Source organism: Pinus tabuliformis, chromosome 8 (genome assembly GCF_031772625.1).
Source record: "Pinus tabuliformis cultivar Carrire ecotype Pingquan chromosome 8, CPIR1, whole genome shotgun sequence".
NCBI classification, from domain to species: domain Eukaryota; kingdom Viridiplantae; phylum Streptophyta; class Pinopsida; order Pinales; family Pinaceae; genus Pinus; species Pinus tabuliformis.
Genome location: NC_142294.1, coordinates 1,437,633,944 through 1,437,659,009, shown reverse-complemented (window position 1 = coordinate 1,437,659,009; position 25,066 = coordinate 1,437,633,944). Strand labels below are relative to the sequence as shown.

Below are 25,066 nucleotides of genomic sequence, written 5' to 3'. Positions count from 1 at the left end.
TATCTACCAGTCCTGCTACTCCTTTTTGCGGCACCCGTAGCAAGGTATAATCCAAGAGGTTGGGTACCTCAAGGATCCGGCCCCTCATCGCCTATAGTCCTCCTGACTACAACTCGATGTCTCCCCACCTCTTCTTTAGAGATATGTGAGCACTCATGGCACAATCATCATCCTCCTCGACTTCTTTCTCCGCCTTTGCTGACGCTATCTTAGACTCAGAAGCCTCTCCCTTTTTCTTCTTCGTCAGACATTGGTTCACCTAGTGAGCCAGTTCCCCACAGTGGAAGCACTTGACCTTGGAGGGGTCCTTATTCTTCCTCTTCTCTTGCTTTCCCGCAGATGCCAGAGGTGCATCCTCTTCCTCTTCCTTCTTGATCGTGACCCCTTTGCTGCTACTTCTGGTCTTGGTTAGTCGTCTGATCTCTTCTTGACGAAGAGCTGCCCACAGTTCTTCCCAATCTGGAAGACTCGCCTTGCCCAGTATGCTCTAGACAAATGTATCCCACTCCTCGGAGATTGCGTTAAGTACGTTCCTCACCATCAAATCCTGATTCGTTGTGGCCCCTACGGAAGTCAGTTGGTCACAGATCTCCTTCAACTGACCGAGGAAGACATCTATTTACTCTCCCTTCTGCATCTGGTATGACCTTAGCTGATTCTTTAGGAGCATCCTCCTTTGCACAGAAGTATGCTGGTACAATTTCACATCTCCTTTGCCGTTTCCTCCTCGGCAATATGTTTGACCACATGATCCTTGACCCCATCAAGGATGATGCACTTAGCCCTGGCCATTGCCTCCTCGTACCTTTCATTAACTACCGGGTCAACTGGGATAGCCATTACTCTTAAGGCGAAGCCGTTGATGCGATGTCTGTTTAGAATGGACAGGATCCTGGCCTTCCAGACCAAAAAGTTGGACACTCTGTCCAACATATCCTGATTCCTCAGCCCATTCACAACCATCTCTCTACTCTTCTCTGTCGACTCCTCCAAGTCTCTCTACTTCCCTCCTGGAAGTTCTCGGTTCGACTCCTGCTGAGTCTCTCTACTTATCATCTAGAAGTTCTCTTCTGGACTCCCTCTGAGACACGATTTCCATCTTGGAAATCCCTCTGCCAATTGTCAAGTTGCCCTTCCCTGATCGTCTGTGCAATTGCAACACTGATCTAGATTCCTTGGCTAGAAATCTGCCTCGGCAGCAACTCCCTCTACCTTGTTTTTTCCCTGTTAGGTGTTGTTCTGACCACAGTACCCCACCAACTTTGCTCTTGCAAGCTGCCCACAGCTTCCTTCGCCCCAACAATTGAAGGATTGAGCCTCTTGGCTCTACGCAATCCTGACACTGACAAAATAGATCCCTCAACCAACTACGTCAACCCTCCTGGCCTCTGCGTGGCTTTGCGTGAGTCTCTCTCTGCCCTCCTCAGCCTCTACGCTGACCTCTCTCTAGCCCAGACTGATGACACAATCCCTCTGCGTCAACCCTTCCTCTATTGCTTCTGTAAGGATCAGCTACTGTCACTCAGGACAACTGATTCTGCTGCAAATTCTCTGCTCAGCTGATGCCTTCAGCTCTCCTATGTTCTACAACCACGCTCTGATACCATGTTGAATTTATAAGTCTATTCGTTAGAAAATTAATTTGTATTCTACTAGTTTATTTCTTCTACTTGTAAATTCTGAACAAGTTATTTAAAACATTAAAACACTGAAATAAACACAATACAATCACAACATCTACAGATCATCAACTGAAAGAAAACAAGCACACGAGTGACACCGTTATTTTTGGACAAATGTCCCCGGAAAAACCCAATGCAGGAAAACCGTTGAAGCGATTTTGAGGGTTTAAGATTATGCAGTATTTCCTTGAGTACAACTGGGTGCCTAACCAGCTCACCCGACAAAGAAAAATACACTGCAACAATACCTCTATATTTGGAAACAGGTATTTAGAAAACCTGTCCCACGAAACCCTCTCTGACATAACTGAAGCTCAGCGCTGGCCCTTCTAGCCTCTGCGTCAACCTCCTGCTGACCTGCGTCAGTGCCAGTACCCTCTGCGTCAGCCCTCTGAGGCACTACGTAGCCTATGGGACCCTTTGTGTCACTCCAAAAACCTATGCGTGGATGACACAGTCCCTCTGGCCTCTACGGTGTCTCTATTGGGCTCTATGTGGCCTAAGCTGGATGCTGCTCTCGCTCTCCCTGCTTCTGCGCTAGTCTCTCAGTACTGTCTCTGCCTCTCTGCCCAGTACTCACTTCCCCTCGCTGCTGATCACTGATTCAACTTTTCTTACCAGCCCCGCTCTAGCAAAATCACTCGGTGTATCTTCCAACTAACTCTCAAGCCCCTTCTTATACTTTTCTCGTTGGTCCTTCAATCACTGAGATTAAATCTCTAATAAATGACTAAGATTAGATTTGGCTTGATCCATGACTTTTGGAACCTTCTAACCTAGTTTTATATTAATACCCATTAATATTTATTTTTCTTAAGTTTAGACTTAGGAACTTCATTAAAAATATTTATTATTTTAATATCTCCCAAACCAGATACAATCTGTCCAAACGATTTCTGGGTCTTGGAGATCTCATGTGCTTTGGCCTCTCCACCAATTTTCAAGGCTAGAACACATCCGATACTACCCCAAATCAACACTCACTCTTCGCGAGGACTGTGCTCTAGTAATACTCCACACTGAGCATCACACTAATTATCTGGCACTGGTACCTGTGCTGATGATAGGCCTCCTCATCCAACATCCTCTGCACTATTGTATCTTGTACTTGTGCCCATGGCCCTGCCACTACCACTGCTGCATCTGTATGATAGCTCCCTTTGCATCCGTGCTACTGCTGGTCGTTTCTCCCAACATTGCTTCTGCATTGCATCCCCCTCTCATCATGCTGCATCGTGCTACTGCATACTGCTACTGCATTGCAACTCAGTTACTGAGAAGTAAGTAACTGGTCCACCCAACTTCTGACATCCTTGTCAGGCTAGAAACACTCCCAATGCTAAAGATCTCTCTATCGCTAACAAGTTCTCCCTCTACTGACCTCTGCGATGCTGCAACAACTCCTTGCATCTCGCACCGTTTCACACCTCTCTGTGCCATATTGCACTGGCGCAACACTCTCCGTGCCTCTCGCACTGTTGCAGCGTTCTAGCCTCGCGCTGCCCGGGGACTCTTGCACTGTAGCACTCTCTGTTTCTTCATCTGCATTCATTTATACCTACATCCGCTAGTCCCGCTACTCCTCTTCGGGTCTCCCGTAGCAAGGTATAATCCAAGAGGTTGGGTACCTCAAGGATCCTACCCTTCATTGTCTGTAGTCCTCCTGACTACAACTCGATGTCCCCCCACCTCTTCTCTAGAGGTACGTGGGAATTCATGGCACAATCGTCATCCTCCTCGACTTCTTTCTCTGCTTTTGCTGGTGCTGCCTTAGACTCAGAAGCCTCTCCCTTTTTCTTCTTCCTCAGACATTGGTTCGCATAGTGACCCAGTTCCCCACAGTGGAAGCACTTGACCTTGGAGAGGTCCTTCTTCTTCCTCTTCTCCTGCTTTTCCGCAAATGCCATAGCCACATCCTCTTCCTCTTCCTTCTTAATCCTGATCCCTTTGCTGCTACTTCCAATTTTGGTCAGCCGTCTGATCTCTTCTTGATGAAGATCCTCCCATAGTTCTTCCCAATCTGGAAGACTCCCCCTGCCCAGTATGCTTTAGACAAATTTCTCCCATTCCTCGGAGACTACGTTAAGTGCGCTCCTTACAACCAACTCCTGATCGGGCATGGCCCCTATGGAAGTTAGTAGGTCATAGATCTCCTTCAACCGACAGAGGAAAACATCTATTTGCTCTCCCTTCTGCATCTGGTATGACCTTCGCTGATTCTTTAGGAGCATCTTCCTCTGCACGGAAGTATGCTGGTACAATGTCTTTAAGGTGTCCCACATCTCTTTTTCTGTTTCCTTCTCGGCAATATGTTGGACCACATGATCCTTGACCTCATCAAGGATGATGCGCTTAGCCTTGGCCATTGCCTCCTCGTACCTTTCATTAGCCACCAGGTCAACTGGGATAGCCATTACTCTCAAGGCGAAGCCCTTGATGCGATGTCTATTTAGAATGGACAGGATCTTGGCCTTCCAGACCACAAAGTTTGATGGTCTATCCAACATATCCTGATCCATCAACCCATTCATGGCCATCTCTCTGCTCTTCTCTTTTGACTCCTCCGAGTCTCTCTACTTCCCACCTGGAAGTTCTCACTTTGACTCCTGCTGAGTCTCTCTACTTCTCGTCTGGACTTCCTCTGAGTCCTAATTTCCCTCTTGGAAATCCCTCTGCCAACTGTCAAGTTGCCCCTCTCCGATCATCTGTGCAACTGCAACACTGATCCAGATTCCTTGGCTAGAAATCCACCTCAACAACAACTCCCTCTACCTTGGTTTTTCCATGTTCGGTACTGTTCAGACCACAATACCCCACCAACTTTGCTCCTGGAAACTTCCCACAACTTCCTTTGCCCCAACAACTGAAGGATTGAGCCTCTTGGTTCTGCGCAATCCTGACACCGACAAAATAGATCCCTCAACCAACTGCGTCGACCCTCTTGGCCTCTGCGTGAGCCTCTCTGTGCCCTCCTCAGCCTCTACGCTGACCTCTCTCTAGCCCAGACTGATGACGCAGTCCCTCTGCGTCAACCCTTCCTCTGTTTCTTCTGCAAGGATCGACTACTCTCACTCGAGAAAACTGATTCTGCTGCAAATGCTCTGCTCAACTGATGCCTTCAGCTCTCTTGTGATTTGCAACCATGCTCTGATACCATGTTGAATTTTCTAAGTCTATCAGTTAGAAAATTAATTTGTATTCTGCTGGTTTATTTCTTCTACTTGTAAATTTTGAACAAGATATTTAAAACATTTAAATACCGAAATAAACACAATACAGTCACAACATTTACAGATCATCAACTGAAAGAAAACAATCACATGAGTGACACCATTATTTTTGGACAAATGTCCCCGGAAAAACCCAATGCGGGAAAACTGGTGCAACTATTCTGAGGGTTTATTATTATGCAGTAATTCCTTAAGTACAACTGGGTGCCTAACCGACTCACCTGACATAGAAAAATAGACGAAAGTAATACCTCTATATTCGGAAATAGGTATTTAGAAAAGTTGTCCCATGAAACCCTCTGCGGTACAACTGATGCTCAGTGTTGACCCTTTTTTCCTCTGCGTCAGCTTCATGCTGACCTGCGTCAGCCCCAGGACCCTCTGAGTTAGCTCTCTGAGGCACTGCGCAGCCTCTAGGACCCTCTATGTCACTCCAGCATCCTCTGCATGGATGACGCAATCCCTCTAGCCTTTGCGCTGTCTCTTTTGGGCTCTGCGTGGCCTGAACTAGCTGTTGCTCTTGCTCTCCCTCTTTCTGCGTTGGTCTCTTAGTACTGTCTCTGTCTCTCTACCCCTTGCTGTTGATCACTGATTCAACTTTTCTTAGCAACCTTACTCTAGCAAAATGAATGACTAATCACTCTGGTGTATCTTCCAACTGACCCTCAAGCCTCCTCTTATAGTTTTTTCATTGGTCTTTCAACAACCGAGATTAAATATCTAATCAACGACTAAGATTATATTTGGCTTGATCCATGAATTTTGGAACCTTCTAACCCAGTTTTATATTAATACCCATTAATATTTTATTTTTCCTAAGTTTAGACTTAGGAACTCCATTAAAAATATTAGTTATTTTAATATCTCCCAAATCGGGTACAATCTGTCCAAACCATTTTTGGGTCTTGGATATCTCATGTGCTTTAGCCTCTCCACCAATTTTCATGGCTAGAGCACATCTGATGCTACCCAAAATCAACAGTTTCAATGACAAAGGATGAGGCTTGAGCCTTGGAACTGCACAATGCGCAATTGGGAAAGCTAGGGATTATGCATTACGTATTTTTAGAGGCCAAGCATGAGGCTTGAGCCTTAGAGTTGCGTAATGCACAGTTGATCATGACAACTGTTGGCTAAGTAAAGGGAAGATCTGCCCAGGAAGAGGATGGGAAAGTGGAATATCTGAGTGATGGTGCAAGTAAGAGTGAAAATCTGACTAAGGTAAATATAGATCAATGAAAATCAAGTGCAGAAGATCAACATGCAAAAGGAAAAACAACATGCATAGGGAGTCGTTGAAACGACGACCACTAATGGGTAAAAACAAGAAGTTGATGTGACACTTGTAAAAAGCGAACGAAAGACCAAACCAACACTTGTACAAGTTAATATAAGATAAAACACCAATAACTATGAAGAGAAACAAGCAAAACAACACTCACAGAAGTGAAATGACAAAAAGCGACAAAAAAACAAAAAAAAAAAGTGACAAAGGTAAAACTCACTCGGAAAAGCGCCACAAACTCCATCGATGGTTCCTTGATCTCCTTGGGCAAGCTAGAGCTCCAATATCAATTGTGAAAATGAGCTTTAGGGGTGTCTATTATATATATCTAGGATGGTTAGGGTTCTGAACACACATGCCTAAAATCAAGCGAAAAGCGCCACTTGTTTGAAAGTCATAATTAGCAACTTGGTGGACTGAACTAGACATCAATTGGGCAACTCCTATTTTTTAGGGGTGCTAACTTTGCTTTTTCAGGAAATTGTTTTTTCACATGATAAAGGAGATTGCGCAATAAAAATCGAAGGAAATTAACTTCTGACCAATTACAATATCGTATATCCTGCCATATATGGCATGCATAAATTTAAAAAAAAAACACTAAAAGATTTATCTTAAATTCTATTAAATCGCAATCCAATTTCACTTTCAAGTATTGAAATTCAAGATTGTGTTTAACATCTATATTAGACAATCCCCACACATATATAGAGAACTAGTTTCTTCACTAATAAAACACGACACAAATATATGAATCCCTTCTATCATTAAAGTTTTATGATATCAAAGTTTGATAGTATACTTGGCTCATGGCATAAGAATTTATGATGCTTTATCTTTTCTTTTAAATTCATTAGATACCATGAACATGGAGTAACACTATTCTCATAAATATTGAACTTTGAAGGAAAGGTACATGCCTATCTAATAAGAAATAAATGGGGAATTCGAACATGTGGATTTTGTCCTACACTAGCATTTGCACCAGATGTTGCAAAGGAAACGCCGTAAGGCATAAATTGAAAAATACAAATACAACAAAAGAATACTTTGATAAAGAATAAAAATATATTGAATGCTCAAATCAATGCCCCATTAACTGGAAGCACTTAGTAGACATATTTATCAACATTAGGATTATACACAATGATCAAGAAATTTCCCATATACAAACAACAACTTCCACAACAACCTTTTGTCACATCCACATTTTAAGAAATGCCTTGGAACGTGATCAGAATCTTCCATATTGCCTTTTTCATTATGCAGATAAATCTTCCATATTGCTATTTTCATCACGAATATTGTTAGTTCAATGTTGTAAAGTGTTAGTGTGTTAAATTCAATACTATAAGTTCGACAAGCGAAAAACATTCCTCAATTAGCATAATATGCATTTTTCTCTCACTGTGTATTTTTCAGTCAAAGAGCACAAGTAACATGTTAACATGTATTTTCCCTTCATTATTTTCATCATAGAGCCAAGAAATCTGATCTATAAAGTAACAAAAATATTTTGAAATAAGTTTAATATTTCAAGCCAGTGTCTAACCTATAAAGTAACAAAAACTTTTTGAAATAAATTTAATATTTTAAGCAATTGACTAACCTACTTTAATAATTGAAAAATTCTCAAAGATGAATTATACTCCATAATAAGAGAGCCAACATTGGAGCCCATACTTTCACTAAAACCAAAAGAAACACAACCACTTGTTAAGAAGAAATTCAAGTAATAATATTAAAACAAAAATAATAAACATTAAAGTATAAAATGGTATTTCCAACACACAGGTATAAATATACATGCTCTATGTCCATTGTTAGATTAAATGGGTGTGGAGAAAATTAGTAGAGAACCCAAAATTGTATTTCTAATTAGGAGAGGGGTGGAGAAATGCTTTAAATGCGGGTTGTTGTCATTCTAATGAAACCCTTTGCAAAGGGGATGTTAAGATTCTGAGAGAGAAGCTAGGCTTCGTAGAGAACACCTTCCTGGTTAAACATTCCCCTATTGTAACCAAAAGGAAAGGGAAAGAGAAACAATAATTAGGTTTTTGTTCACAAGTTGTATAAAATATATAGGTGCTATTGATGTCTGAGTGAATAATGGGAGAGATTATTTATGAAATTGTGATAAGGCGCACCTAGTTTTGTCAGAAAGAGGCATATTAATGACAAGTACATCACATTTAGGTAGCATTTCATCAAGATTTGTCTCCAATGTTGCTCTAGTTTCCTTTTCCAATTTGGGTCCAATAGAAAGACGGTCGTGGTAAAGAAACTTACAATTGAAGGGTTGTACAAAGGAACGCAATTCAATTCAACATCATGTAATGTTTATTATTATTAGGTTGAAACAAACAGCATGCATGCATAAGAATTATGGAGCGCTGATTTTTGAAAAGAAGTTTGCAACATCATGAAGTAGTACTAGATCCTAAGAATGAATACCTTCAAACGCTTAAGTAGTTCTTTGCCAATACGCCCTGCACCAATAGTACCAATAGTTTTCCCTTCTAGATCATATGACCTGTAAGAAATTGCTGCCACTTTCCAATCACCCTCAACAATTTGCTTATATCCAGGCACAAAGTTTCGCATCAATATGAGAATGCGCATTAGCTCATCTTCTGCCACGGACACCACATTACTTGCTGTAAAAATTGTTGAAGAAGGTGTCAGTTAAATTATGAAGAATCATTGCAAAAACTTGTTCATACCAAAATGTCCATAGCGTGAACAGGGCAGTGACAAGCGGTATAATTTTAGAAATAGTACCTGTAACTTGTGCGACAGTCACAGCAGCGGTTGCTGCAACATTTAGATCAATGTGATCAGAACCAATACCAGTTGTCAAAAGAAGCTTTAAGTTCTTTGCCTTCTTGATCCTGTCTGTTGTGACATAGGCCGGGTGGAAAGGCATAGAAATCAAAACATGTGCATCAGGTATGCGCTTTTGAAGTTCTGCAAAGGAAATTAATTGTGTAACTTTAGTCCGTAGTGGGTTACAATTCTCAAATGTAAAAGCAAGCAAGCAATACACCTATGTTGCAGGAAACGTGGGGTAGGAGGGCGTTTCCGTACGGAAACGAGTACGAAACGCTGAAACGCGTTTGGTACGGCCCTGAAACGTGTTTCAGGCCGTACTGCCACATTTCACGAAATTGAAACGTGGCTAGTACGGCCTGAAATGCGTTTCAGGGCCGTACGACCCACGTTTCAGCTTGTACTTGTGTTTTTTTTTTCATTTTTTTGGTTTTTTTTTTTGTTTTCTAATCTATTCTTACGTTAGCCTAGTGACTTCTAGTTGCTTCCAGATGCCTGTCTAAAGTTATAAAAGTGAACTTTTGCCCTAGTGTTGATATGCAGTTCATGGTAATGTTAAATTCTTAAAGTAAAAGTGATATTCTCCTTTATTTTTCATTTTCATCCTTTTACTTAAATTTTTAACATTACCATGAAATGACTCGAGATGTTTGAGAGTGGTTTCGCCCTCATTGGATTTCATATGGAGAAAGTAGAATTTTAGATCTCACTCAAAATCCAGCAGACTTATCTGTTTTTCAGGATTTCAGGATTGGGGGGGATTGCAATGTTTCCATTGGATTTTATCATGTACTAGGGTATGGAACTTGTATTTAATCGAGAGAACAAAGCCCTCTATGCAGGGGAGACTCCCAATAATCAAGAGAATGTAGGGTACTAGGGTATGAAACTTGTATTTAATTAAGAGCACTAAGGTCATTCGACTATGTAGGAGGAGACTCCCAATCAAGGACGAGACAAAAAATTAGAAATTTCTCATGGCTGATTTTGGATATTTCTATTTTCATTATGTGATTATTCATGAGTAAATGTGATGTAAATTTAGATACTTATAGTTTATGCATTGACAATTGACAATTTTATCATAATGTAATAAATTAGAATGTATCATATATGCTTTATGATTGCACATATTTCTTAAATGTCCTAATATATATATATATATATATATATATATATATATATATATATATATATATATATATATATTCGCGTTTCCCCGTTTCCCCGTTTCGTGCAATCTTGCAATACATTGATTTCGACGATCCATGGTAGCAAGAAGTAGGAAAGGGAAGGCATACTAGAAAAATAATAGATTGGATTGTGGATTAAACAACACCCAACATCAATTGTGAATAACCAGAAGTCATTTATGACTTGTTCGACAAGATATATATTCTGTAAATCTCTCTTTTTGAAGCAGCACATACGATACCATCTATATTGATTATTATTCAGGATATGAGGAACAAAAGGAAGTCTAGGACATAAACTATTCATCCATATCAATAACAACAACAAATAACATGATTTTATATCCCAAGGGGTGGGTGGCCCTTCACGGGAGCAAATCTCATTAAATACCTTGGGGTTACCAGCTGGTATTTCAGCGAGCAGTTGGTTACTACGCTTGTCGTCCATCCAGAAAAACTGGGAAGAGGGAGGAAATCTGCAAGGGGCTAGCAAGATGCTTGGAACGCCTAAACTGTGGGACAATATTTTTCCAGACCCGAAAAAGAAAGATGACTCCAGGTGATGTGGAGTTGGAGTATGATGTTACTAGGTACCATATAATAATACCTCCCTCCCAGGTCAAAGACATATGAGTTGAGTTAGAAGGCTGTCTCAGGTTTCAAGGGAAACTGTTTGTCAAGAAGATTCTACAATACAAGAATCAGCATAGATGGTGCCATGTCCAGCAGTCAAAGAAACTCTACCAAGCAAAACCCCGCTAATACACATTTAGCATTAGCTCTAAATCTTTTTCTGTGCTTTTGATGGCTAGTAACTACAATTAGGCAAATGAGACCTGCTAACAATTAGACCACAGTTTATTCATTTATTAAGAAGTCTGGTTTACATAGCTTGATGATGAGTGTGTCCCAGCACTCTAGTGTTAGCAGATAAAAAATCGCAATTCCAAATTAGTTATCATGATTTCAAGTTTCACGGGGCCAATTTGACAGCACAGTACATGTAGCCTAGTAGGGCATTTAAATTCCATGTTATCACTTCACCAACACAGAGAACACATATAGCCTAGTGGTATACATGGATACAGAAAGAAACAGGGCATTTGGGGGGCTTCTAACAGTTTAAAGAAAGAGATGGCGTTTAGCACAGCTCCCTCCAAGCGTTACCAGATGCATAATCAAGGAAAATTCGGGGAGGCCAAGTTTTGGGCAAGGATAAGGAAAAAATTCGGGACAAAATTGGAGAATAGAACAAAAATATAAAGATATACACATATATATTTTGATGAAAATATATAAGCAATGGTGAGTGCGACTTATAAGAGCGTTTGATCTGGACTTACTAGAAAAGAGGAGACTTCTTATAAATTTCAGCAAAATCTATCTCAAGGCACTCCTCAGCAGCTCTAAAGCTGATTTCTAGCATCCATGTTGCAGGGTTACATTTATCAGTAATCTTTGTCACACCTTCAATAGCCTGTCCAGGACATTTCAAGTTGCTAGATTCAATGAGACTTGAATAAATTGTAAGATGCCTTAATAACATATGCTGCATTAGCAAACATTAATCATATACCTGGAAGTACTCTATGACATGGATTGAATGGCAACCTAGTGGACCGCCATATATAATTTGACCACCTTGTTTCATCAACAACAGCTGCAAAAAAAAGAAAGAATGCTATTGTAGTTGGGATTGTTTGGGAAAGTAAGCATCATTAAATATTTGCAAGGTTTTGTTCAAGAAGCATTGCTTTACACACATGATTATCAGGTTTTACCTAGGTGTCCAAATGCATTGCCCTTCAGAGTGGGCAGTGAAAATTGTTTTAAATATTGATATTGGTGGGCTTCTAAAAGATCTTCCTTTCTAGAAATTTACAGAACCATCTACTTCTTCCTACAATCCATCTTATAACCTTTTCAAAACTAGCCATTTTGCTGAAGACCTTTGATATTACATATTTTACTCCATGGCCTTGGATTTGAAATTTAAATATAGCTCTCCGAACTCTAGATACATCACTACCAATTGGCCCCCTATGATTATTGTCAGTGGTTTGGATTTCTAGTGAAAAATATTTTTCCTTCCATGACATGTGGTCTCATGCATGCTTTCATATTTTTTTTGTGGGTGTCTGATCGCAATTTCAGATTTGGCTATATTAACAACCTGTAAGGAGTTAGAGATGTATCTTACCTCATCAAATCCTTCAAAAATATCTATACTTGGCTGATGGATAGTACAGACTACAATTCGGCCTGTGTCCACTGTATTCCTAACTGTATGCATCGTGATAGCTGCAGCTCTGGCATCCAGACTAGATGTTGGCTCATCCATGAATATGATTGAAGGATTTGCAACAAGTTCTACAGCAATGGTTAGTCTCTTCCATTGCTCAGTTGATAGACCAGTCACACCAGGAAGACCCACCAATGTGTCTCTCAAGCTATCAAGCTCTACAAGCTCCAACACTTCATCCACAAACATCTGTTAAATAGAACAATCTCAATCTTAGGAAACCCAATATTAAGAATGAAAGAAAGAAACTATATTAAAGTCCACAGGTGGTTCATAAGCAGCTCTCAACATTTCTGTTGCATCAGGGGTATATTTTTAAGATTAAAATCACCATAAATATTTACCTGCTTGCTCTTGGTATCTATTTCTGGTGAAAGGCGCAAGTAAGCAGAGAAAACTACTGATTCTCATACTGTTATCTGAGGAAAGTGAATATCATTTTACTTGCAATAATCTGAAACCCTGGCAAATGTCTCCTGTACCTTTGGAAAACGAGAGATATGTATATCCCCCTCAATATAACCTCCCGTTTTTCTTCCATAGCACATCCATGAATATGATATTCATATTTCTTTGAAATCTGTTATGGGCATTATAAGAGCGTTTGATCTAGACTTACTGGAAAAGAGGAGACTTCTTATAAATTTCAGCAAAATCTATCTCAAGGCGCTCCTCAACAGCTCTAGATCTGATTTCTAGCATCCATGTTGCAGGGTTACATTTATCAGTAATCTTTGTCACACCTTCAATAGCCTGTCCAGGACATTTCAAGTTGTTAAATTCAATGAGACTTGAATAAACTGTAAGATTCCTTAATAACATATGCTGCATTAGCAAACATTAATCATATACCTGGAAGTACTCTATGACATGGATTGAATGGCGACCTAGTGGACCGCCATATATAATTTGACCACCATGTTTCATCAACAGCAGCTGCAAAAAACGAAAGAATGCTATTGTAGTTGGGATTGTTTGGGAGGGTGTTGTTCAGTAAGCATTGCTTTACACACATGATTATCAGGTTTTACCTAGGTGTCCAAATGCATTTCCCTTCAGAGTGGGCAATGAAAATTGTTCTAAACATTGATATTGATGGGATTCTAAAAGATCTTCCTTTCTAGAACGAAGCCATTGGATATGGTGCCGGAATCGAACCGTTCAGTCTCTTCAAGTAAAGACGGTATTTCTGCAGCAAAACATGACTTATTTCTTTGTAAGGGATATGCCTGAGAATCCAACAAGCAAGCTCTCCTCTAGTCACAACATTCAGTCATAAGCATTCTGAATTTGCATCTGCCCAAACCTAAGAGAATTGGATTTTCTAAACAAGTACCTTGCAAATGTTCAATCTAATTAAATTTATTATATTTTTGTTTAAAAATTAAGGATTAAACATTGTTTTTTATTTTTATATGCATCCAGTAAATAATTATTGAATAAAAACAATAAATTGAATCTAAAGGGAAAATTCTAGTCCTTTACTATACATCTGTAACAATTTTTATGTGTATTCAATTTTTATGTGTATTTTGTCATATATTTCTCATACCAGCATTTTGAACCATACATTACAATGAATCAAAATAGTTGAATTTTATCATTACTATGAGAAAAAGCAGTGATGAAAGAACAAGGCTGGAAAGTGCTGTGGGCTGGCAATGGCAAGACCTAAGGGTCTAGATTCATCCTCTCCTCTCCTCACCAAGTCTATATAATGAAGCCACTCCAGAGAGAGATAATTACATGCTGCTGAAAAATCTTAGAGAGAGCTTTCTTTCTGTCCCTTAGGAATGACTTCATTATATAGACTTGGTGAGGAGAGGAGAGGAGAGGATGATTCCAGACCCTTTGTCCTAGTGAATTCAAAGTTTAGTACGAGTTCCCAAGCGATTAGATGAGGTAATTGAAAATTCAAACCTCTTCAAAGTGATCCCCTAAAAAATGAACAAATCTAAAAGCTTGACCAGGTCATTGCTGCTGAAGGGCATTAGGCAATCATTGCTCCTTGCAGTAAGGACAAGGGCGATGCATTGCTCCTTGTCAGTGTACAGGGAGAAATGAACCTGCTAATCTTTGCTTTTAAGGGAAGAAAAGTGGTGCTTCAGCAAGGTGACATCGTGGGACCCATTTTAAAACAAATGAACCATATTAAATTTAATCCAAAAGAAAATCGAAAAATCTAACCTTAGATTACATCTTCAGAAGCTTACCTTGCATCATTTGTCAGTCGTTGCTCTCGTGGAGAGAGCTTGCAGTTGAGATGTTGAGTAAACGTTCCCTGCTGTTGTAGCTGATTTGCAGATGATTTCACAGGGGAAACCATTTCTGTCTGAAAATAACATATACATACTTGTACAGTTATCAGCAGAACCCCAGGATCCAATTTATAATTTTAGCGTATGACCCTGGAAATTAAGCTCTACTGCGGTGTAACCTGAGGATCAAACTTGCAAAGCTCAATGCCTGTTAAATTACATTACAGGTGTCATGATGAAAGGTTCCAGATATTTTATCCTTAAAATGTAAAACTATCTTTAAATGTTTTCTGTTTTAAATGCCTTAAGAGGACCGAATCTGCAGAAATAAATATTATAGTTCTCCTCTCTTGAACAACCCACAATCTAAAGAAAAGCATTGTTCTTGTTTTAGCAATTGACAGAATGCATTCAAAGCAATCTTGGATTTCAACTGTTCTCTTCTCCCATCTGAATTTTTGTTGATGATTTCTAGATCAACATTTCCTAGCAAGCAATTTAATCTGGGTTGAACTTCAGTGGTGAAATTCTAATTCGTTGATTGGATATTTAAGCGTCATTTTCCATTTTGATTCCCTAGAAGGAGGTCTTGTCATCTATATATGTACCTTTCTTCAGACTATTATTAACTTTATCTAGCATGCAGGGCATTGGCATTGTGTTTTGGCATTTTCAGGCAACAGTTGTAAGCAACATGATGGGAAAGGCACACCTTCTGTCTGCATTCCTTGACTACAAGATTTGGACAAGTGATTAGACCCCTTTGGGCTCATTAAGAGGATCCATAAAATAATCTGCAACTGTATCAAAGGTAGTTGCATCCATGACCAGACTTGCAGACCTTTGAGAGATCTACAAACTTTTGAGAGGGGTGCCAGTCCCTTAGGGATATATATTAATAATCCAACTTTTAATGTCACAGCCAACCGAGACATCAAATTGATGTATAAGATATTTTTGTTTGTGCGACAAGGGACCTACCTTTAAGTAGCCATTGGATCCTTCAGGCAGCCATTGTACTACTAAAATATACAAAAGCATACATAATCCACACTACTCTGGATTTTAACCGGAAGAAACACATGTTCTTAAGCTCTCACTGATCTTCTTCTAGAGCTGTACGTGGTGTCAAGTTGGCAGTCCCAGCAATCAACCGCATTTTGTACACAAGTCACCAAAAAAGAAGCCAGAGTCCTGGATAGAGAAAGTAGGTTGGCAAGCAGTCCCTGAAGCATTTTCTCAGGGAAACGGTTAATTTCTTGTTTTCTTGTTTCACACAAAATGTAATACTCAGCTGTTAACCCTTTACATGCTTAATGACTCTTAAGCAGTTTGTCTACCAATGTTTTGTACTTTCATCTTCGAAGTTCGAACTACAACATCTGGAAAATTTTACAAGCTAGGAATCAAACCCAACCCAAGACCAAAGCTGCTCTTTGACCGTGCTACGTGCCATTTTCATGAAGACACGCTTAAGAGTTCGCTGTAGGAATGTGAATTGCATATTCAAAAATACCATCTTCCCTGCAATTTGAAGGCAGAGGAAAAGGGCCAACTTTTATAAAATGATATTAAAGAAGGGACTCAAGACACCAAACTTGATCATTGACAACCTTTCTTTCAATAAAAGGAACATGGCATAAAACCATAAAGTTCAAAAAAGTTCTTGCTTTACTAAACTTTATTAATCCCCTTTGCATGATGAATCGTTTCTGCTCTTAAGACATTACATAGTTTACACTACCCCGTAGCAACAATAACATGTTGCACAAGCTAGTAGCCATGGAGCTTCAAAGCCTACGATGGAGACTCTTTTTCGACAGCCAGGGTCAACACTTGGTCTAAAGACGATCTCCCGTACATAGTCAGGGATGCTTACTCAAAGCATTGAAATAAGAAGCCATCTCTTACAGTTCTAGCTGTATTGTGTCTATTTCCCTCTTACATAGACAGCCTGAACCTTTCTAGCTATATTGTGTCTATGACTATTTCCCTCTTTCTTAGAGGCTGTAAAGCTCAGCTCATTGGATTTCGTGTAAAATTGACAAAAGCCAAAACACTATGTTATTTGGATAAACTGGAAATATGCATTTGGGATTTCTGAAGCTAAACTGGAAATATGTATTTGGGATTTCTGAAGCTGCACACTGAGTCCAGTATCCATATTAAATCATAGATGTACCAAATGCATGGATTTGATTCAATACACGCTTGGTGGGAGCAGGGGGCGTGGGGCAGTGGACACAACTTAGGTTGTAGAATACACCTCCATTTTGTTCTTGGAACTATCAAGGGATTCGGGAACCTACTTAGCTTAATGGGTATTTGCTTTTCAAATCAAAGAGGTTTTAACTACTTCAGTAGGATTCCTTTGGTTCATAGGTCTAACACATGGAATTCAGGCATGTAAAATCAGCCAGGAATCACACCATCATTAAACACAATACCATAACCAAACTCAAGCAAACAAAATTAACTTGGTATGAAGGAGAAGAAAGAGGAACCAGGACGAGTATTACCAACAGTTGCATAGTCATATGTAGTGGGAACACCAGGCAAGGACGACACACTCATAGACCCCCTGATCACAGTCCTATCCATGCCATCGCCCACAAACATGATATTAGTCTTATTGGGAGGAATCCTAACGATCTCCTCATAAACCCCAGCCTTGATACGTATCACAAATCTCCGTTCAGAATAATCTGGTGCACTGTTCACAGCTTGTTGAATGCTCATGGAGGATTCATCCTTTGAAACAGTAACGTCGGGAACCAATTCATTTACCTCTGATACACCCAAAATTTTATTGAAATGATGGGAATAATCTGCAATGGTAGATAAATTCAATGATCTCTCCGTTTTGGGAGGCCTCCATATGACCATATTCTTCCCGTAAGTATCCAGAGCATCGACCATGCTTAGAGCATTACTAGTGAAGTTCATAACTATAAACAAAATCTCTTTGAGGACTCTATTTTGAACTATGCTCTCAGGTTATTCAATCAGGATTTGATGTGCATATATATATATTTCCCATGTAATGAAGTACAACCTTATATTCTAGCTATACTCTCAATTACAGAGTATAAGTAGGGTAAAATGTTTTTAAATATGAAGGTCTTACAACAAGGTGGCTAGAAGTTCTTGTAACGAGATCCAAACTTGTTAACTTTGGAAGATTGACTCATAAAATGTATTTATATATTTTACTTCTGAAATCACTATTTAAGTTTGCAAAGTTATACATATTCTATTTTTAGTGTGCAAAGTCATGCATATTCTATCTGTAAATTTGAATTGATAACTTTTGAATGATGCAACATATTTTTTTAACCATCAAATTATATTAAAAGATGATATTAAACTACTTGTTCTCGGATCATCTTGCATGTAGTTTAATCTCTGTTTTGTTATTTAATTTCTCCCTACCTTTATCTGACAATATCCATTTTTTACTATATGTGAAGCAGTTGCAAACTAATTTGTAGTTGTTGTTCAACTTTCAGCATTGAAGGACATTTCTGGACATTCTCTGTATTGCTTCAACTCCGGTAACAACCTTAATCTCCTTTCCGAGTTTTTGCTTCATTTCTATTTCATCCATGGACCATGATAGAAAATCCTCTTCCATCAATTGTACATTAGCCACTCAGCAACTATAATATTTTACCCTATTTACAAGAACAACATTCCTTAGTTTTTTTTTTTTCACTTTCTTGTTTTTTTTCAATACGTATTTCTGTGTGGCCCTAAATAAAGAAACAATACGTTACAAATTTCTTAGAAGAGATGGTATTATTTCCTTTTTTGGTCCACACAACGGGTTCCTTCAAGACTTTTACAAAGTCTTCTTCTTTGCTGACCCTAATGACCTTATTATGACACTCTGCCCTAATCAACATGGCAACTTATATTTGGCAAAATTTGATACAAAAGAACTCTATATGCAATGATTACCATACAGAGAGTGGTGCCTTTAAGTTTTGCTTACTTATCTCCATAGGATGAAGAGCTTGTGGAGTTATAGTTTGCAATAGGGATCATCTAAATGATATTGCTGACGCTGTTATCCATCACACTCCAGCTCTATCCAAAACAGTCTAGAAAAACTACATTTGTTGCATCTTAATCTAAACTGAAATTTCTGAGAACAAAATCTTCATTTTTCAGTCATAAGAAAACTTTTACAACTGAGATTTATATATGCCCAGAAATTCTCTTTATTTCAGCACAAGGGATCTTAGAAATTACAGCTTTTATTCTACACTTAAATCTACTCCTAAGACTGTAAAATTCATTAGATAATACCTGTAACATCTGACCAGTGATTCTGTCTCATAAATATTCAATCCTTAACAATCTAATAACCCTTAAGTCAGATTCATAATAAGTCCTTAAAACCTTCAATATTCATTATATATTTCAGGACTTAGCGGAGTTAGGGAGGTCACCCTTGTGTTCGCACTACACCATCCTCAAGTGAGGGAAGATGTTGCTCACGTAACAATGATGACTCTTCCATGTTCCACTTGGATTTCTCTTAATGAAGACTTTACACATAAGGGATGGTTTCAGTTATGGGCCCTTCAGCTACATCTCCCCTGCCTTACTGAGATTCCTATTTTACTGATTGGGCATATTGCTACTTGCAGTGGAGGAAAGTACAAGAAACATTGATCTTTCTCTTTGGGTTGTCTGGCAGATATCCCACAAAGTACAACCTAGCTATACTCTCAGTTACAGAGTATAAGTAGGGTAAAATGTTTTTAAATATGAAGGTCTTACAACAAGGTGGCTGGAAGTTCTTGTAACGAGATCCAATCTTGTTAACTTTGGAAGTAATTTGACTCATAAAATGTATTTATATATTTTACTTCTGAAATCACTATTTAAGTTTGCAAAGTTATACATATTCTATTTTTAGTGTGCAAAGTCATGCATATTCTATCTGTAAATTTGAATTGTAAATTTGAATTGATAACTTTTGAATGATGCAACATATTTTTTTAACCATCAAATTATATTAAAAGATGATATTAAACTACTTGTTCTCGGATCATCTTGCATGTAGTTTAATCTCTGTTTTGTTATTGAATTTCTCCCTACCTTTATCTGACAATATCCATTTTTTACTATATGTGAAGCAGTTGCAAACTAATTTGTAGTTGTTGTTCAACTTTCAGCGTTGAAGGACATTTCTGGACGTTCTCTGTATTGCTTCAACTCCGGTAACAACCTTAATCTCCTTTCCAAGTTTTTGCTTCATTTCTATTTCATTCATGGACCATGATAGAAAATCCTCTTCCATCAATTGTACATTAGCCACTCAGCAACTATAATATTTTACCCTATTTACAAGAACAGCATTCCTTAGTTTTTTTTTTTCACTTTCTTGTTTTTTTTCAATACGTATTTCTGTGTGGCCCTAAATAAAGAAACAATACGTTACAAATTTCTTAGAAGAGATGGTATTATTTCCTTTTTTGGTCCACAAAACGGGTTCCTTCAAGACTTTTACAAAGTCTTCTTCTTTGCTGACCCTAATGACCTTATTATGACACTCTGCCCTAACCAACATGGCAACTTATATTTGGCAAAATCTGATACAAAAGAACTCTATATGCAATGATTACCATACAGAGAGTGGTGCCTTTAAGTTTTGCTTACTTATCTCCATAGGATGAAGAGCTTGTGGAGTTATAGTTTGCAATAGGGATCATCTAAATGATATTGCTGACGTTGTTATCCATCACTCTCCAACTCTATCCAAAACAGTCTAGAAAAACTACATTTGTTGCATCTTAATCTAAACTGAAATTTCTGAGAACAAAATCTTCATTTTTCAGTCATAAGAAAACTTTTACAACTGAGATTTATATATGCCTAGAAATTCTCTTTATTCCAGCACAAGGGATCTTAGAAATTACAGCTTTTATTCTACACTTAAATCTACTCCTAAGACTGTAAAATTCATTAGATAATACCTGTAACATCTGACCAGTGATTCTTGGATTTCAACTGTTCTCTTCTCCCATCTGAATTTTTGTTGATGATTTCTAGATCAACATTTCCTAGCAAGCAATTTAATCTGGGTTGAACTTCAGTGGTGAAATTCTAATTCGTTGATTGGATATTTAAGCGTCATTTTCCATTTTGATTCCCTAGAAGGAGGTCTTGTCATCTATATCTGTACCTTTCTTCAGACTGTTATTAACTTTATCTAGCATGCAGGGCATTGGCATTGTGTTTTGGCATTTTCAGGCAACAGTTGTAAGCAACATGATGGGAAAGGCACACCTTCTGTCTGCATTCCTTGACTACAAGATTTGGACAAGTGATTAGACCCCTAACTGGAAATATGTATTTGGGATTTCTGAAGCTGCACACTGAGTCCAGTATCCATATTAAATCATAAATGTACCAAATGCATGGATTTGATTCAATACACGCTTGGTGGGAGAAGGGGGCGTGGGGCAGTGGACACAACTCAGGTTGTAGAATACACCTCCATTTTGTTCTTAGAACTATCAAGGGATTCGGGAACCTACTTAGCTTAATGGGTATTTGCTTTTCAAATCAAAGAGGTTTTAACTACTTCAGTAGGATTCCTTTGGTTCATAGGTCTAACACATGGAATTCAGGCATGTAAAATCAGCCAGGAATCACACCATCATTAAACACAATACCATAACCAAACTCAGGCAAACAAAATTAACTTGGTATGAAGGAGAAGAAAGAGGAACCAGAACGAGTATTACCAACAGTTGCAGAGTCATATGTAGTGTGAACACTAGGCAAGGACAGCACACTCATAGACCCCCTGATCACAGTCCTATCCATGCCATCGCCCACAAACATGATATTAGTCTTATTGGGAGGAATCCTAATGATCTCCTCATAGACCCCAGCCTTGATACGTATCACAAATCTCCATTCAGAATAATCCGGTGCACTGTTCACAGCTTGTTGAATGCTCATGGAGGATTCATCCTTCGAAACAGTAACGTCGGGAACCAATTCATTTACCTCTGATACACCCAAAATTTTATTGAAATGATGGGAATAATCTGCAGTGCTAGATAAATTCAATGATCTCTCCGTTTTGGGAGGCCTCCATATGACCATATTCTTCCCGTAAGTATCCAGAGCATCGACCATGCTTAGAGCATTACTAGTGAAGTTCATAACTATAATGAGTTCTTGCATGGATCTTCCAACTGCCTGGGTAGTATTAACATATTTGAGAGCCGAATTGCAGTCATTCTGACGACTCAGCGCTGCGCTCATCCAGATCGAAACTCCAGCGTAGCCATCACTACTGTCTGCGAAGGGTTTCGAGCGGGTAATCTCTCCAGCATGAGATAAACAGGGAGTTCAACCAGCACATGCAATGTTAACCGATTAAAATTCCAACTATAATGATCTGATCCAACGGTAAAATCTCTTTTAATCGTCTAACATATCAGATCAATGGTTGAAAATAAGACACGGTGGCATATAAGGGAGTTCTTCCCAGAGGGAAACACCTTACGGCGTAACAAGTAATTAATATGTGATACATTTTATAATTACAACTACTGTTGTTAAGGTTCCAATAATGTTTGTGAATTTGTCTGAAATTTGAATGTAATGTGGTTGTACAAAATTTGATCTACTGATTACTTGGACAAGCAGGGATAAAAGGAGCGATAACTCTGATATTTAAATGCGTGTGAAAGAGACATCTACACTATACAATACATTTTAACCTTGGTGACTTGGGCATGAAACTGCCAATGGTTACCTTCTTTCTTATAGAATTCATAATAGAACTATTACTAGCACTGGAACTAACAAATCACATCTCAACTATTTTGGTTGAATAATCAGTTTGAAAGCATTATTTACTTTGAAGGAGGAATAGGAATAGCATTATTGTTCCCAGAAAGAGGAATAGTGTAAAAGTCAACACATTGCCACATTCTGGTGAATTTCGATGAATGTAGAGGATGCTTGGCCTTCACCCAGTGGACAAAGTCCTTGCTTATGTATAAAAAATCCACCCCTATGCGTTTCCTCTTATTTCCAACTACTATCCTCCATTTTCCATCGTGGCCAAGCCATCCAATGGTGGCATCCTTGAATGAGCTCCCATTGATCCAAAATTTTGGAACCAAAACAGGATTCTAAGGGATATTTACCCATTCCTTGAGAAGAGGATCAGAGGTATCCTTAGGAACAACCATGTTCAGTAGTTGTTGGGATGAATTGGCCCATCTTGTGTAGCTAATCACACCTGTATATCATACCAGTCACTCAGAAAAATCGCAGGATGAGGTGAATGACAGTGAATAAGATCCTTCAAAACGACATGTGCCTAGATAATATTTCCCCACACTGCTCCTTGAGGATTATACTAGTAAAGGAGACATGATTATACTCGTAGAATAGAAGATATGGTAGAATTCCTTGTAGAACATTGGCGCTGCAAAACGAACCTAATGCAAATTCACCACAAAGAATATTAAATCTAATAACTTTTGAATGCATGAGTTGAAACTATCGCATGGATCAAAACCCCTCAAGCAGATGATACCATTCTGCAATCAGAGCCAAATAATACAAAATAATCACTTGTAACTACAAAGATCCTCTACAAAGATCCTCTCGCATATCTTGATTTCGTAGCACTCGACAAAATTAAAAAAAGAAGAAGTTACAATGAAAGTCAGAGAAGAAGAGGTTTCTTCCCATTCTCGACGACTGGGTTTTCAAATGGACACTGCCATGGCAAAGCGTTCAGTGAGTAGGAAAGGCTTTGGTACTGTCACATTTAATGGACGTTCATATCCCCTACTGGTTTACAATCTTGATCGCATACTCGTACAAGTTTGCAAGCCCGACCGCACAGATACTCGTACACAACATCTGACGGCAGCCCTCAGGCCTTGTTCCGGTTATGCAGTGACGCCCTGACGTTAGCCAAGAAGGCTTTGGTCGAGGTATGCGGCAACACCCTGACGTTAGCCAAGAAATATACGTAGAAAACCAAAGTGAACATTAGGAAAAATGAAATAATTTCATGTACAGTCAAACTAATGCTTTTAACTTCTTGTGATAGGTCACTTGCAGTGACATAATAATTATTTTGACAACTGAAATGTGACTAGAGCGCATTTGACCGTGTGACATAAACATCATTATGGTCACTGTTCGTGCGCGTGGCACATTAACAAGCATGAGGAATGTCATTCAATTCTACGACTTCAATCTTTGGTTGATTTTGTAAGCAGTGACATTATTTACCAATAACAACCTCATATTATTTTAACATATTTTTTTAGCTTTCATTTATAAAACAAGTTTAATATGTAATATTGTTGGTTAGTACTTGTCTTTTAAGCAAAAATTAATTGATAACAAAATTTATTTGGGTTGACCGCGGCGAAATTTTGAAATATTTGCGGTTTTTCCTAAGTTGCACTAAGGTTTACGGGGCGGAATGGAATGGGGGTCTTATTACGCGCTTCGCATGGATCGAGGCGAATGGCAGGTGGCGCGCGTGAGGGGCACGTGGTTGCATGCGCTCTGGTGGTCTGATCGCTCGCCAGGTGTCCGTCCTCGAGATTGGGGAATGTTCCGCCTGTGTTTTACTGTCTTCGCGGCATTTGGGTTGGTATTGTTACTTGCTTGTTCGGCTGTGCAGTCTGTGCGATGTTTGGTCTGCGGTAGAGTTGCGCCCGGGTGTTGTTATTTGCAGTCTGTGCGATTTTTCGTCTGCGGTGGAGTTCCTGCCTGCTGGGTGTGCGTTTGGTAAGTTCGGCTAAGTTAATGGCATTCTGGTTGAATACTGAGGGTGTGTGTTCTGGTTAAATACTGAGGGTTTCTCTTACCTGCATGCAAGAGTCCATGGTTATTTGAGCATTATAAGTTAATGGCATTCTGGTTGAATACTGAGGGTTTGTCTTAGCTGTGGTCGGCATGCGCTGTGGTGATCTCATCGGCGGCCAGTTGTTCCTCTTCGAGATGCTGGAAAGTTCGGCTTGGGTTTTACTGTCTTCGCGGCCTTTGGGTTTTACTGTCTTCGCGGCCTTTGGGTTGGTATTGTTACTTGCTTGTTTAGCTCTGCAGTCTGTGCAATTTTTCGTCTGCGGTGGAGTTCCTGCCTGCTCGGGTGTTGTTACTTGCTTGTTTAGCTCTGCAGTCTGTGCGATTTTTCGGCTGCGGTGGGGTTCCTGTCTGCTCGGTGTGACTTTGGTAAGTTCGACTAGTGTATGGCATTCTGGTTAAATACTGAGGGTTTCT

General features: G+C 39.2%; 2 protein-coding genes and 2 pseudogenes across 3 annotated transcripts; all 4 read right to left on the bottom strand.

The window, feature by feature from the left end:
* Positions 1 to 8,630: 8,630 nt before the first annotated feature.
* LOC149241089 (formate dehydrogenase, chloroplastic/mitochondrial pseudogene) lies at positions 8,631 to 9,124 on the bottom strand (annotated as a pseudogene). The gene is made up of 2 exons (XR_016245987.1): positions 8,979 to 9,124; positions 8,631 to 8,854 (listed from the first exon to the last, which is right to left on the bottom strand). The product of XR_016245987.1 is annotated as a formate dehydrogenase, chloroplastic/mitochondrial pseudogene (transcript).
* Positions 9,125 to 11,117: 1,993 nt separating this feature from the next.
* On the bottom strand, positions 11,118 to 13,069 carry LOC149241088 (ABC transporter G family member 29-like; annotated as a pseudogene).
* On the bottom strand, positions 13,036 to 13,453 carry LOC149241087 (ABC transporter G family member 29-like). Its single transcript, XM_089367442.1, has 2 exons — positions 13,374 to 13,453; positions 13,036 to 13,274 (listed from the first exon to the last, which is right to left on the bottom strand). The coding sequence occupies exons 1-2, from the start codon at positions 13,446 to 13,448 to the stop codon at positions 13,137 to 13,139; spliced, it is 213 nt and encodes a 70-aa protein (XP_089223568.1). The 5' UTR covers positions 13,449 to 13,453; the 3' UTR covers positions 13,036 to 13,136.
* An 8,040-nt stretch (positions 13,454 to 21,493) lies between these two features.
* LOC149241086 (putative pectinesterase/pectinesterase inhibitor 51) lies at positions 21,494 to 22,069 on the bottom strand. The gene has a single exon (XM_089370429.1). It carries the CDS (start codon positions 22,067 to 22,069, stop codon positions 21,494 to 21,496), a length of 576 nt encoding a protein of 191 aa, XP_089226555.1.
* Positions 22,070 to 25,066: the final 2,997 nt, after the last annotated feature.